A 14,325-nucleotide genomic window follows, 5' to 3' on the forward strand; every position below is an offset into this window, starting at 1 on the left:
TTCTTCTTCTTTTTTCGGTTTTTTTTTTATATATAAAAAAAAAAAAAAAACTGCCGATATTGGCACCACCACTTAATTGGCGCGCGGTTGCGCGGGAAAGTGATGGGCGCACGACTAAATCGTGTCCCATCTGCCCCATAATTCGTCTCTCACAGGATATGTTCACCCCTTCTGGAAGTGTACTACGCTCATTGGTTTGATTCGTTCGCTAGGCAAACGCACTCGGATCATGACGAAATTTTGCAGGGACCTTAATCTAGCCTAGGATGAAGTTTGGAGTCCTAATTCACTGATTTGATGAGATTTTGCACAAGCAACTCGCACTTGGATCCAGTCAAAATGGGGTGTCTACAATTTTTCTTTCCCTACTACAGTTTTTCTTTTCTTTTCTTCCAATTTTTTTGGTTTTGAGATGATTTTACCCCTCGCCTGAAATGTCAATTTTCATTTTCTTTTTGGTCATTTAGAAGCAATCCTGGATGAACGATTTTTCTTTTTCTTGAAGAGATCATCAAAGTAGTGCAGTTGTGCAGCTGTGCAGGTACCCAAATGTATATTCTCTCCTGGCTTAGTGGCTTACTAGTCGATTTGGCCTATGAAGAGTGACTGCTAGGTGTTTGTTGTTTTCTGACTGCAATTCTAATCATCCATGTGTGCTTGCTGTTGTGTGTGTAGATTTTAAACTGTGCTTCTCTTATCAACTTAGGTAATCTGCATTCGTTTAAAGTAACACATATGTATGCATTTGTGTAATAATATAGCATATGGTAGATGTTCTTTCTGAGTAATCTGGGATTTTAGACTTGCTTTTCTGGGTGAGAACTTCTTTAGATTGTCTAAATTAGATTGGATGTAAAAGTTCTAGCTCTTCATTGTGTTATTATCAAATGGATTGTAAATTGAAAGGTTGTAGCTTTTCATTGGTGGGTTGCTTAAAATTAAACAAGAGTTTTCCTTAAAAAATCGCGTCAATGTGCTGGACCCGACAGGAGACAGGACCCACACTTCTGGACTGTTTGCACTCACACACAAATTCAAGCAGGAAGCACAAAATATCAATAGTCAAGATTCCAAGGGGATTGATCTAGATGGGTTCTCCCTATTCCTAGATGTTTTGCTACCTCCAAATTTCAAAGTTCCAGAGTTCGAAAAATTCGATGGGACAAGATGCATCAAACTAGTTTGGCTAAAAATACTTATTTTGTTCATAGTAAAATGACGCTTTGGAATGCCATAATAAAAAAAAATCACTCATTATTTAATCTTCACCATCAATGCCAATTTTGAGATCTTGAATTTATAACATTGCTCCATTTTTGTTCTGAATTTCCCATTTCAACCGATCCAATCCAACGGATATCAAATATCAGATTTGGGTGATTTTGGGGCTATGGATCTCCATGATGGGCCATTGGATCATCAAATTATTTGGGTCCCTTCACTGCACATTTATGTGATGAGCTATACACAAAATACATTGCATGCATAATCTGATGGTGGAGAATATCGGGCGCAACTCACCAATGGCGGGTCCAAGCAGATGAACGAATTGGATCATTGGACGAGTGGTCCCACTTTATTAGAATCGTTAAGAGTCTTAGGATAGAGAAACTGAGTATTTGAAACTAAAACCAGGAGAACTCTACACAAAATTCTTCTTTTTGCTATAGTAAAGTAGTTAGATGAATGGCTTGTATGGTAGTGCCCCCCATCCCTTCTATTTTTCACGCACATAATTTCACTAAATTTGTCTTTTTTGGTCTGTAAAGAAGCTTCAATCAAATTTCCAAACATACCCCTTGACTTATAATCTGAAAAAAAAACACATCTTTGAGGAAAATATAACAAAGATTAGGGGGTTGTTATCATCTATCCCTTTAATTTCTTTAATCACAGCCCACCTAAAGGGGGTCCCACAAATAAAAAAAATTCAAATCACAGCTTTAGAGTGAGTAACAAGAAGTTCTCTTGTTGGCAATGGTCTTTAAGGATTTTATATTTATGTTATTTACTTTTAAGGGTTTTATTTCCATGTTATTTGGGGAGTTTTTTTAATTTGTTGTCTATACATAGGCCTGATGTACTGAACTTTGCGTAGGTTATTTTTTATAGAATAATACTGATTACAACACTCCCCTCTTATTTCTCGTCTTCTCTTTCCCTTTTTCGTCCGTCTTCCTTGTTCCCCTCTTCTTCTCTTCTTCTTCCCTTCTCTTTCTTCTCTTCTCTTACCCATTCTCTCTTCTCTTCCCCCTTCGCTCCGCCCGCGTTTCATACTATGTGGCTTCGATGGGTTGCTAGTCCTAGTTCTAGAGTGGATCATCTATATATTTGATCCAACGGACTATCACGACGACAGGCTTAGTAGGGACTTGAGGACGAGTTCTTTTCAAAGAAGAGGAGAATTATGAGGATCGTAGCTACTTTTGGCCAACTTTTGGCAGGGGCACACACGTGGGGCCCAGTAATGGTATAATGGTCTTTAGGGATTTTATTTCTATGTTATTTACTTTTAGGAATTTTATTTTCACGTTATTTAGGAAGTTTATTTTTATTTATTTTATTTTATTTGTTGCCTATACATAGGCCCGATGTACTGAACTTTGGGTAGTTTTTTTTTTTTTTTTCGAATTATATTTTTTTGAATGGTTTTGAATAATATTGATTACAATTCTCTCTTCTTATTTCTCTTCTTCCCTTGTCCTTCATCTTCCTTCTTCTTCCCTCTCTTTCGTTTTCTCCCCCTCTACTTCTTCTCTTTCTTCTCCTCTTCCTCAGTCTTGCATCAGGGTGTTGATGGAACTGTATAACCTGAAATTTATTAAGGGAGTTCAGAATTGTATTTTTCAAGTACTGTGTATACGAGATGTAGTGCAGAATCAGGTTCACGAGATGTAGTGCAGAATCAGGTTCACGATAGCGACACACCACAATGAAGGTATACTTGACTATGTTCACTCAGATGTTTGAGAATCATCGTTAGTGAGATCATGGGGGTGCTATGGAGTACTTTATTACCTTCGTTGATGACGATTGGAGGAAGGTATGGGTGTATTTTATGAGAAGAAAGTATGAAGTCTTCTCCAAATTCAAGCATTGGTTGGCAAAAGTTGAGAATCAGATAGGAAAAAGACTAAAATGTCTATGAAATGATAATGGCATGGAATACAAGGAGAGTGATTTTTTAGCCTTCTGCAAAGACTATGGAGAAGGGTGGCAATACCGTAAAAAAGAGCAAGGGCAAGGGGATAAAGGAGCTAAGGAATTTCGCCCAAATTCGGGCTAGGGGAGTACTACTCATTATCTTCAAGACGAGAATCAATTTCTGGAATGTCAAGTGTTTGGGATGGGCGAAGAAACGGTCGGTCGTCGAGACTTGATACAGAACCATGTTGGATATCATGGTTATAGTGGAGTCGAAGGCATCGAGAGTCGATGATTGGCTCATAAATAATACATGGGGCAGATGGAATAGCGAGTGGCTGCCACTGATGTGAGAGTGGCTGTCAGCTATGTTACAAAAAACGGCGTTTGTTTCAATTTATCGCGATAAATTCGCGCTATTTTATTCTAGCGTTTGAAACCCGTTTTATACCCGTTAAAAATGAATTTATCGCTGAAATGTAATTTATCGCGATAAATACGCGGCCATAATATAACTTGTTTCCGATTTATAAAACCCAGTTGTCGACTTCTCATATTATCGCTCGACTAAAACCCACGTCTCTATTTCACTCGTCTCAATGTAAACCTAATACGGAAACCTAGTTCTGATAAAAGTAAAACCCTAGCCCAATAACCCAAAACAAATAAAAAAGAGGAAGAAGATCTCGAAGAAGATCTCAATGTAGCCACAACACGCCTGTGCCCGTGATATTAAATGAAGCCAGTGCACTAAATGTTCACATGTCAGCAGCTTTGAACAGCATGTTGTGTACTGACGACACTGCAATGGCAATTCCTCAGCACTACAATCAAACAGAAGAAACCGATGGGATTAACCTTGATCTTGGTGTTGTGATCAGTTTGAATTCTGAAAATAGATCAAACAAGAAGCAGCAAACACCAGATAAAGAACAAATCCAAAGCCATGTCCAAATAAGTGGAAGTTCCGGTTGTGGTAAGGTGATTCAAGCAACCCCATTTGCAGCATATTATGGAAGTTTCAAAGATGGTAGCGATCATTATGGATCTAGAGAATATCAGGGAGAATGTTTTAGCTTCAATGCTCCATCTTTAAGCCATTCATCCAACTCGTATCGACAAAACATTGGCAGATTAGTACTGGGTCCCTGAGATTGATAAATACAGGTCGCAGGAAAAACCAGTATAACTGCTTGCATTATACGACTGCAGACTGATTGGCATTGTTCTTCAATTCTGGCTAAAAACAAGTTACATTGATCTTCTGCGGGGAAGGCGTGAATCGCATGTTGTAATATAACTGTGGGTCGGAACACTCTTCTTGTGTGATAGCTTTGTTGCTTTATCATGTAATTGTCCATTAAAATCTGCTATTTGCATGTTTGAAAGCCCTTTGTTGTCCTTGCAAGCAGATGACTTCTGTACATATTCTAAAATTACAGCAGGAAAGATGTGTTGGGCAAAGACTGTTATCTACCTACTCTGGAACATTTGGAAAAGAAGCTGGCAAAAATCCCTCTTTGCAGATTATCACAAGGCTTCATAGTCGTACCTAATCTGCCATATATTTAGAGCTGTCTACGGATGCCACAAAATTTGATCCTTACCTTTGGATAAGTTTATTTTAAGTTAATCTCATTGTATATGGGACATTAAGGCCTCTTTGGATGTTATTAACTATATCATTTAGTGCTGTCTGCCTGTCTTGGGGTCCTCGTGTTTGAGTTTCTAATGGGGGGCTAAAAGAAATTCGGATTTGGAACAAGCTTGGGTTTTAAATCAATGGTTTAGATTGATTTTAAGCTAAAATATATCTTTTAGACTAAAAACCAATGTGTGAGATCAAAGGCCTAAACGCCAAGTTTTTTTAAATGAATATATATTGGCCAAGTTAACTACTGTTGCTGCTGAAATCTGGACAGATTGCCAGGAGTAGACCCGCATTGAGCTGGCTATGGAAGAACGACCTGCAAAAACGGAAGAGCATCAGAAAGAGGGCTAGAGTTGGACTCCTTGTAACTCTCCGATGCCCAAGTCAGATGTTACAACAGCAACATGAGCTAGAGAGAACTGAATTGGAATGAATTGTTAGTAAGACTTTGAAGTTTGTCCTAGAGTCCAAGGCATTAAAGGAATCTTGTCTTTTGTGGAGTCTTGTTGATTGGGTGAGTTTCCTGGAATATAGTTTCCAAGTTTATCCCACTAAGGTGGTTCGTAGTTTCTTGGGCTTCCGGAAGGGCTTTGCTTGCGAAATTACCATTTTATCCTAACCGAAATTTACCCCCAACAAGTATGTTTCTAGACTTTAGAAGATGTATAAAATGCAAGGAAAGCTGATTAGAGGTCAGTTATCTGCCATTTAATGTGAAGATTATCCAAACGTTGGCTTTTAGTTAGGTCAGTTTTGAGTGCTGGGTAGAGAGGGACTCAGTGAGGAGAGGGCAAGAAAAGCCTGAAAAAATCTGGAAACAAAAAACTCCACTTTAAATGTGATATTTTCCTAATTTTTTAGCCACTTACCCTCATCTCATTCCTGCCCTCTCAAATCTCTCCTCCTCCACCTGCCTTACCCCTCTTACTCTACTTGGAGACACTGATTTATCATGGAAAAAAAAATTCCCAGACTGCCGGATATGGCCTTAAGGTCTGATCTCTCCTTTCTTTTAAAACCTGCACATTGCTTTCGACGTGTAATTCCAAGCTACATGCTTCCTAATAACATGTTCTAAAACACTTATTCGTGAGCACACTGTTGTTTTTAAGTGTGATACTCCTTGTGCTTTACATTCATGCTAAACTTCTTTTGCCATGCACTAAGGGCACGTTTGGCTGCCAGGAATTTGTTTGCATGACAAATCTGTAGACTGCAAGGAGAGAGGAGGGTGGAGACCGTGGAGTTGCTAGAAATCAGTGAAGGAAATCCAAGAATGGGTGTCTCTAGCAATGAGATGGGGCTAAAAATCAGGAAATGAAAAACTCTACTCAAAATCCGGCCAACCTTTTCCCTACTTTTAGCCGCATTTCATCCCCATTTCTGGATATCCTTTCCTGATTTTTGTCCGGCCAACCTTTTTCCCCATTTGTAGCCACAACTCATCCCCATTTCTGGATTTCCTTTCCTGATTTTTGGCAACTTCACGACTCATCTCTACTTGAACACTACCAATTTATCCTCAAAACAAATTCCTGGTGGCCATACAAGGCCTAATTGTCTCACTTGTGCAGACACTTGTACAAAATACTTTAGTACATTTACAATAAGAACCATAGTAGGGCTGAATGGATGGCCTTTGGCCGATTCCGGTCTTGGCTGGCCGATCGGTTGGCCAATCGGCCCATGGATTGACGATCGGCCAGGATCATCCAGATCGACCACAGAGCACTCTACTTACCATTTTCATCAGTTTATGTGCATTCAAACTGTACTTTTTCTTGCCGCGTACAGGGTTTGCATGAGAGGGAGCAAGAGAAGGCCCACAAGGCCGAACTCAAAGAGATGCTTGAACATCAAGCATATAGCTATAGCGGGTCAGAGGAACGTTTACGGGGTTTGATAAAGCAATTTGAACACTTTCACCTTACAGACCAACAAAAAGAAACTCACTAACACAGGTTATCTACATAGCTGGGATCAAAAGTTTTCTAGTGTGCTCTTTGCATGCCATTCCTTCCAAACTAGAACTTCAATCCAGTCCCCCAAGGTTCTCCTTTTCTTGGGCAAAAAAATTCGTTTTACACCCATTTTATAATCCAAAGAAACAGAGGCTAATCAAATTCTATCACAAAATTCCTCACAAACAAAAGGCACAGCAAGAATTTGCATGACCTTTTGCAGAACATTAAATGAGAATTTGCAAAAGGGGAGCACAGCAAGAATTAGGATAAAAACTGTTGCAGCATAATCATCAAGTCCATTACTAAAATATAAAGAAGGGTCTTTTTTTAAACATTGTTTGTCAGTAACAATGTTGCCAAAGACGGTGCAAGCAACTTGCACTGAGAGTAATAATCTAGCTAGCAGAAAACATACCTGTTTCAATGCGACTGAAACATCGGATGAACATGCCATTAGCATCAACACCAATTGCCTTCTTTAGTTCTCCTTCCACACCTCAGACGAACATCGCCAACTCCGGCCTGCTGTATATATTACTATCCTCATCGTCCAACACGGGATATGCAGCCACGAGAGCGTCTTGGGATCCAATATACAACGAATTATATATCTTCCAGTACACCTCCCTCACCTTCCTCGCCGGATGAAACAGTCCTTGAAGACAGTAGTTCAAAACTGCAGCAGCACCCAGTGCAACTCGCATCCCTTCTATGGCTTCCGTGACTGCATTTATAACGTGGGGAGATGTCTCAAAAATGTTTGGCCACACATAATTCAGTAAATGAACCAAAGCGTCCTCACAACCCAACCCAGCAACACCCAAAGCCATGTGTTTAACAGCCGACGCAGCAGTCTGCCTATGAACAAGATCTCTATCCATGAGAGCATCCTCAAGAAGGGGTGTCACTGCATAAATATAATCCTTCCCCATCTCTCCTATATATTCGAAAAGGAAGGAGAGAGATTTCAAAACCCCGTTTTGGACATTTAGCTCTGGTACGCGGTACTCATTCATTAGAGCTGGGAGGACTGTGAATGGAGAGCAAGTTTCGGCAACTATTGCAATAGCCACTGTTGTACAGACACGATTTTGGCGCTCTTGTACTTTCAGATTGTTCAATAGTGTTGCCAACACGTCTTGGGGCCCAATTGCTTTTGCGATGTATCCAAATGTGTTGACAGTTGCTCGCCGGATCCCCTTCTTGTGGGCTTTCAACATATCGAGAAGCTCGAAACATATCCTCATCCACTCCCGTGCGGGGACAAACTCTGCTCCACGATCAGCAATTCTACCCACAAGGTCAATACAATTCTCCTGCACTTTTTCGTGCCTGTTCTTCAGAATAGGCGTCAATCGGGGAAGCAAATCCTTTATCGGAGGAGTCATTTTCGTCATACCAATGACATTAACAATGGCCTTCAGTGCTCCTAGTATAGAGCCAAGGACCTCAGGGTACTCTTCTCCTAAGTATTCATATAAGACAACACCCAAATGACCCATCAACTGTTCTTCTTGGCATTGCTTCATAACGACCGCAATCCTCGATATGAGATCCGCTGCTTGTTGCCTCACCTTTGCACTCTTATTGTTCAAACGCCATTTTATAGTACCACAAATCTGAGGAAGGTATGGTTTCACCCTCTGTCCAAGGGAATTCACCACTGCACCAAATCCATTGAGCATCACATTAGCATCATCACTTGTCTGTTCTTGGAAAGCATACAAAATCCCATCAATCAAAAGCTCTTCCAAGCGGGCATCGATATCTGATGCCCCCAAGTTCGCAACCACTTTTTCTATTGTCTCCATCACCATTCGCCGGTACGGTTCACTCTCATCTTTTAAATCCTCGACGATCCTTCCTACAATATCTGCAACACCAACCTTGTTCGCAATTTCAACAGTAGTTTCCACAAGATGCCTATAGTTTCTGCGATCCAGTGCCATCCTCCTAACCCAGAAATTCCGAAAGAACTCAGGGAGAATATCACTGCGAATATAGTCGGCCTCCACCCCATCCGTACTAACACATTGCTTAACCACTTTCAGTACGATCTTCTTCATTTCTTCATCCGGCGATTGGAACTCGCGGATCAATATAAACATCACTTCCTTCGTGTAGTAACTTGCATACATTGCATCCATGAGAGGAATAATAAAACCAATTGATTTCAAGAAAGCGGCCAACACCTTCCCCCGGTGTGACCTAATACCCTTCCACAGAGGCTTCAAGACCGAATCAAAACTCTCAATACCATACGGGGCAGATGCCTCAGCAAGGGCGGCAAGAGACAATGCCGTAATTGTTCTCACTTTCTGGTTTTCATCATTGAGACCATGTTCTATGATTTCCACAAGCGATCTTAGATGTGGAAGAACTGCACATCCCATTAGAATCGCAATTTGCTGTACAATTTTAATTCCCGTGTGTCGAGCTTGCCAAGATTTCTTACTCTGACACACGGCTTTCAAAAATGGCAAGAGCGCGGGAATACCCAATGCGGATGCAACGACACTGAAAGCCCTTGCGGTGGTATTTCTAACATATTCATCAATGTTGTCAATATCTGGTCTCATGGCGGCAATCATAGTGGCCAAGCCAGCTGCTTTACTGAGATTGGAAATGATCTCTCTTCCTTCAACGCGAGCATAGTAATCCTCATCAATCAATAGAGGTTCAATCACCACAAGAATTTTGTGAACAAATGGCCGAACCAGCTCGTCCAATTTATACAATACCCTGTCAATGACCTTAACCAAAAGGTGGCGCTCTTGATCTTCAAGAGTTGGTTGCATCAACAATGGGAGAATCCTGTTGAACAAAGGACCAGCACCAAGCTCTCGAGCTTTATCGGTGAGCTGCCGCAGGGCCGTTTTTCTCTGCGGGGGAGTTCCATTCTTAACCTTGAGCAATAGCTTCATTATCTTGCGCTCTTTTTGCTCGTCTGGAGATAGCTCTTCTTCGTCATCTTCGTTCAACAGTGCACCAAAGTACTGGTAATCCTCTGGTTTCATAAATGGCAGCCCACCAGGTGCTTCTTTTGGAACATCAAACTGCTGGCCACGATTTTCTTCAGGAATTGCATAAAGAGGAGTCCCTAACGGGGTTGGGGTGGCAAGGAGCTTTCTTGCTGGCGTTCTGATAGGTACATATGACGCTGGGGGGTCTAGAATCTTATACCCTTCTTGTGGGAACATTGCATCAAGTTCTTCATCAGTCAACGGCCGGTTTCTTTCTTCAATGTCCTTCTCCCATCTCAGTAGATTATATTGCTCGGGCGTAAAGGCACCACGGAGATTAAGGCCTCCTGGGGTTGGAGTCGCTAGGTCAATTCCACCGACTGGGGTCACACCAGGGGTGAAGGATGCAGCTGGAGTTGAGCCGGGCAGTGGCGTTGCACTCCCCATGGTTGCAGGTGTCTCATCCCATCTTGATCTCTGACGTTTCGGAGTCGGGGTAGCGAGCCCCACGAGCTTAGGTGTTGCGTCCCAAGTCATACCAGCTGGTGTGGCACCAGGAGTGACTCCACCAGTGGCAGGGGTGGCATCAGCGTCGGCTAAACGTCCAGGTGTCGGCGTCTCATCCCATCGGTTCCGCCGTGAAAGTGATGGTGTCGCATCGGCGGCCACCCTACCAGGCGTTGGGGTCGCATCCCATCGGCCAATCCCTGGGGTTGAATCCGGCATATCCCAATCCGATGCCGACAAAGAAGATTTTGCTTTCTTAGTACTATTCTCTTGTTGTTCTTGAGATTGATCCCATCTATTCCTTCTCTTCTGGGTTCCCTGAGTAGGCGCCGACCCAGCATCCTTCTCTAAAGCCTTATTCTCCTCTTCCTCTTTCTTCTTCTTTGCGATTGCTCTCAACGTCTCTTCCTTCTCTCTCTTCAAGGCCTCCTCCCTCATAACATCTGCATAAGTCCTTACCGACACATCGGGTGTTTTATCCCCCATTGCAAAGGCATCATTTCTATCAGGAGAGATTATCCGATTAAGCCTCCGCTTCCTATAATCATCTTCCCTATCGATGATTTTTTGTGGCTTCTTAAAACCCAAATCATCATCATCATCTCCACCCATGCCTCTCGGTAATTCTTTCAGTACCGACTTAGGTGCCGTATAAGATGCCAGTTTCCTAGCCACTTCTCGCACCCCCAAATCTTGATCTTCCTCATCTTCGTTGACGGCGATAGAGCGCTCATAGCCCTCAAAACGGTTACTGCCCCCGTACAAATCAGCATCAAAAGTGACTGCAGTGAGAGATGCGAGCTCCTGCTCTTTCTTTTTCCTCTCTTCTTGGATTTTAGATATATCATCTTCCATCGTTTCAATCTTTTGCTTTCTTTTTCAACCTACAATTCAAACTTCACACCCCTTAAGCCCTAAATCTGCAGTAACATCAAAAGAACACGAGAACTATAGTCAGAACATTATTCAAACTAATCACAATTTAGGAATGGCATATACAACAAACCATAAATCTGTAATAACATCAACAGAACACCAAAACTCAAATCAGAACAGAATTTAAACTAATCACAATTTAGGAATGGGCTATAAAAAAATTGAAACTCAAAACCAATTCCTTAAAAAATAAACAAGACCCAGCTAGTAAAACAGAAAAAGCAGTACAGAAACAGAACTAAAAAAGAGAAATCTTAAATGTCGACTTGTGAATATGTGATTCGACTGTGAACCTAAGAAAACCTAAGGCTTCAGAAACAATTTTACAATAAATAAAAACCCTAGATTCTCATAGTTCCATACAGAAACAACAAAATCACAGGAAGAAATATAATTAAAATCTCAGAAAACAACATCAAGACTACAAGTTGAAATCAATTTCAGTGCAGGAACAAAAAAATAACAAAAAAAACTTGGAAGGAAGGATCTCGAACTCTAGCTTAAAACAATGCACAAATTAAAATTTTAACAAGAAAAAGTTCCAAACCAAACCGTAGATTCTCATTATTCAACACAAGATCGGTAAAAACCTTAGATTCTCATAGTTCCATACAGAAACAACAAAATCACAGGAAGAAATATAATTAAAATCTCAGAAAACAACATCAGGACTACAAGTTGAAATCAATTTCAATGGAGGAACAGAAAAATAACAAAAAAAACTTGTAAGGAAGGATCTCGAATTATAGGGTAAAACAATGCACAAATTTTAAATTTTAACAAGAAAAAGTTCCAAACCAAACCCTAGATTCTCATTACTCAACACAAGATCGGTAAAAACCCTAGATTCTCATAGTTCCATACAGAAACAACAAAATCACAGGAAGAAATATAATTAAAATCTCAGAAAACAACATCAAGACTACAAGTTGAAATCAATTTTAGTGCAGGAACAAAAAAATAACAAAAAAAACTTGGAAGGAAGGATCTCGAACTGTAGGCTAAAACAATGCACAAATTAAAATTTTAACAAGAAAAAGTTCCAAAGCAAACCCTAGATTCTCATTATTTAACACAAGATCGGTAAAAACCCTAGATTCTCATAGTTCCATACAGAAACAACAAAATCACAGGAAGAAATATAATTAAAATCTCAGAAAACAACATCAGGACTACAAGTTGAAATCAATTTCAGTGCAGGAACAGAAAAATAACAAAAAAAACTTGGAATGACGGATCTCGAACTATAGGCTAAAACAATGAAGAAATTAAAATTTTAACAAAAAAAAGTTCCAAACCAAACCCTAAATTCTCAACACAGAGATCGGTAAAGGGAGAAGAAACCTAAAACCCTAGATCTGAAAGTGCAAATTGAAACCCAAGATTCTAACAGTTGAAAGAGGAAACAGCAAACTGAAAAAGAAAATATTGCAAGAACCCAAGATTTCAAGGAGAAATTTGAAGCTTGCACTTAAAAAACCCTAATTTTTAGAAGAGAAATGGAACTTAAAACTCTAGAATTTGAGGATGTCTTACCTTTGGAGGTTCTGTGACGTTGAAACGAAACCCTCTCCCTCGGAAAATAAGATATGGACGTTGGGTAAAGAGTGGTTTATATAGTGGAGATTTTATATGGTGTAAGGCCTTATAGTCCCGTATTTTTTCAAAATGTATTCTACGGATCACATCATAGGATGATCCAAACCGTCCATAAGATGGAACACGGTGTAAATAGGTTAAAACCCAAAAATCATTTCCATAGGATCATCCCAACCCTCCGATCGATAGAGGAACTGCATATTATGGAAACCTCTATAGAACTGAGGGCTATGATCATCCTATGGAATTGATTTCCGGGGAACACCGGAACAACTTATTCACGTTGTGTTCCATCTTATGGACGGTTTGGATCATCCTATGATGTCTGGACAGTACTTTTTGAAAAATAAGGGACTATAAGGGTTTACACCATCTTATGAATGGTTTGGATCATCCTAACTTTTGAAAAATAAGGGACTATATTAGTTGTCTGGATGCGATCGGTAATATTTTAGAATCCTATTATCAGAATCCAAATTATGTCCATGGATCCTAGGAGTGTGTCTAGCTCCAGTCCATTAAACTTCAGATTCGGAAAGTCCATCGGACTGTCTGGATCCATTGACATCCCTGAATAGGTTGTGCCCCAAAAATCATTTTATAGGATGATCCCAACTGTCTGATCTATAGAGATTTCTATAATATGCAGTCCTCTATAGACCAAAGGGCTAGGATCATCCAATGCAAATGAATGTTTTTGCATAACCTATTTACTGTGTGGTCCATCAAATGCACGGTTTGGATCATCCTATGGTGTAAGCCTTACAGTACTTTTTGGAAAAAATACTCGATTATAAGGGCTCACACCATATAAATCTCAGACTTGGATGTGGGCTTGTAGATAGATTGGCCTCAATTTTTAATGTTTAGATTTGGATCTGAGACAAATCTACATTATTTCAAAGAGGAATGAGAGACTGAAGGGTGTTGAGAGTCATCACCGACTCTCTACATATTGTGAAGGAGGGGACGGGCCGGCATGGCGTGGCATGGTGCCGGCCCACATGGGTGAATCCTAATTAAACTAGGAGGTTTAGTTGAATAAGAGTTGTAGTTTAATCCAGTATTTCAGTTTGTGGTTAGAGTTGTTATTAGAATAGGATTCTTTTTTTCTTTTTTTTTGAAATTTAGATTAGGATTCTAATGGCTTAGTTTCAATATAGTCCAAGTCCGTTTAGAATTGTTTCTATAGTTAGAGTTTGAATAGGATGTCTTTTATTTGTTTATAAAAGCATAGAGAAGAGTGAACGTAAGTTTGAGTTGGAGGTGAATAGGTTGCACGTCAGAGAGGAGAAAATTGCAAAAATGTGAATAGTGAGTGAAGAAGTGGTGTATGGTTTCAATTTTTGAAATAATATATTCATAGTAAACTTTCTCTCTTGCTCTCTCTCTCTCTCCATCTCTCTCTTCTGATCTGTGATTTGTCCTTTGGTCTTTTTGTGGGTATTGCTTCTTGCTTAAATTCTTTCTGTTTAATAAGTAGATCAAAAGCTAGTTGCCGTCTGTTATCTTTCAAAAAAAAAAAAAAAAAGCTAGTTGTTGTTGGTCCTTGGTTTTCTAC

At 40.2% G+C, this 14,325-nt stretch overlaps 1 protein-coding gene across 1 annotated transcript; it reads right to left on the reverse strand.

Moving 5' to 3' along the window:
• Positions 1–7,035: 7,035 nt before the first annotated feature.
• On the reverse strand, positions 7,036–12,848 carry LOC143865151 (uncharacterized). Its single transcript, XM_077375792.1, has 2 exons — positions 12,702–12,848; positions 7,036–11,149 (listed from the first exon to the last, which is right to left on the reverse strand). The coding sequence occupies exon 2, from the start codon at positions 11,082–11,084 to the stop codon at positions 7,257–7,259; it is 3,828 nt and encodes a 1,275-aa protein (XP_077231907.1). The 5' UTR covers positions 11,085–11,149; positions 12,702–12,848; the 3' UTR covers positions 7,036–7,256.
• Positions 12,849–14,325: the final 1,477 nt, after the last annotated feature.

Source organism: Tasmannia lanceolata, unplaced genomic scaffold, assembly GCF_043159265.1.
Source record: "Tasmannia lanceolata isolate RefF3 unplaced genomic scaffold, GAP_Taslan_0.1 ptg000063l, whole genome shotgun sequence".
Lineage (NCBI taxonomy): Eukaryota > Viridiplantae > Streptophyta > Magnoliopsida > Canellales > Winteraceae > Tasmannia > Tasmannia lanceolata.

Coding starts and splice junctions, on each gene's coding strand:
- LOC143865151 (XM_077375792.1), bottom strand. CDS start 11,084: ATGGAAGATGATATATCTAAAATCCAAGAAGAGAGGAAAAAGAAAGAG.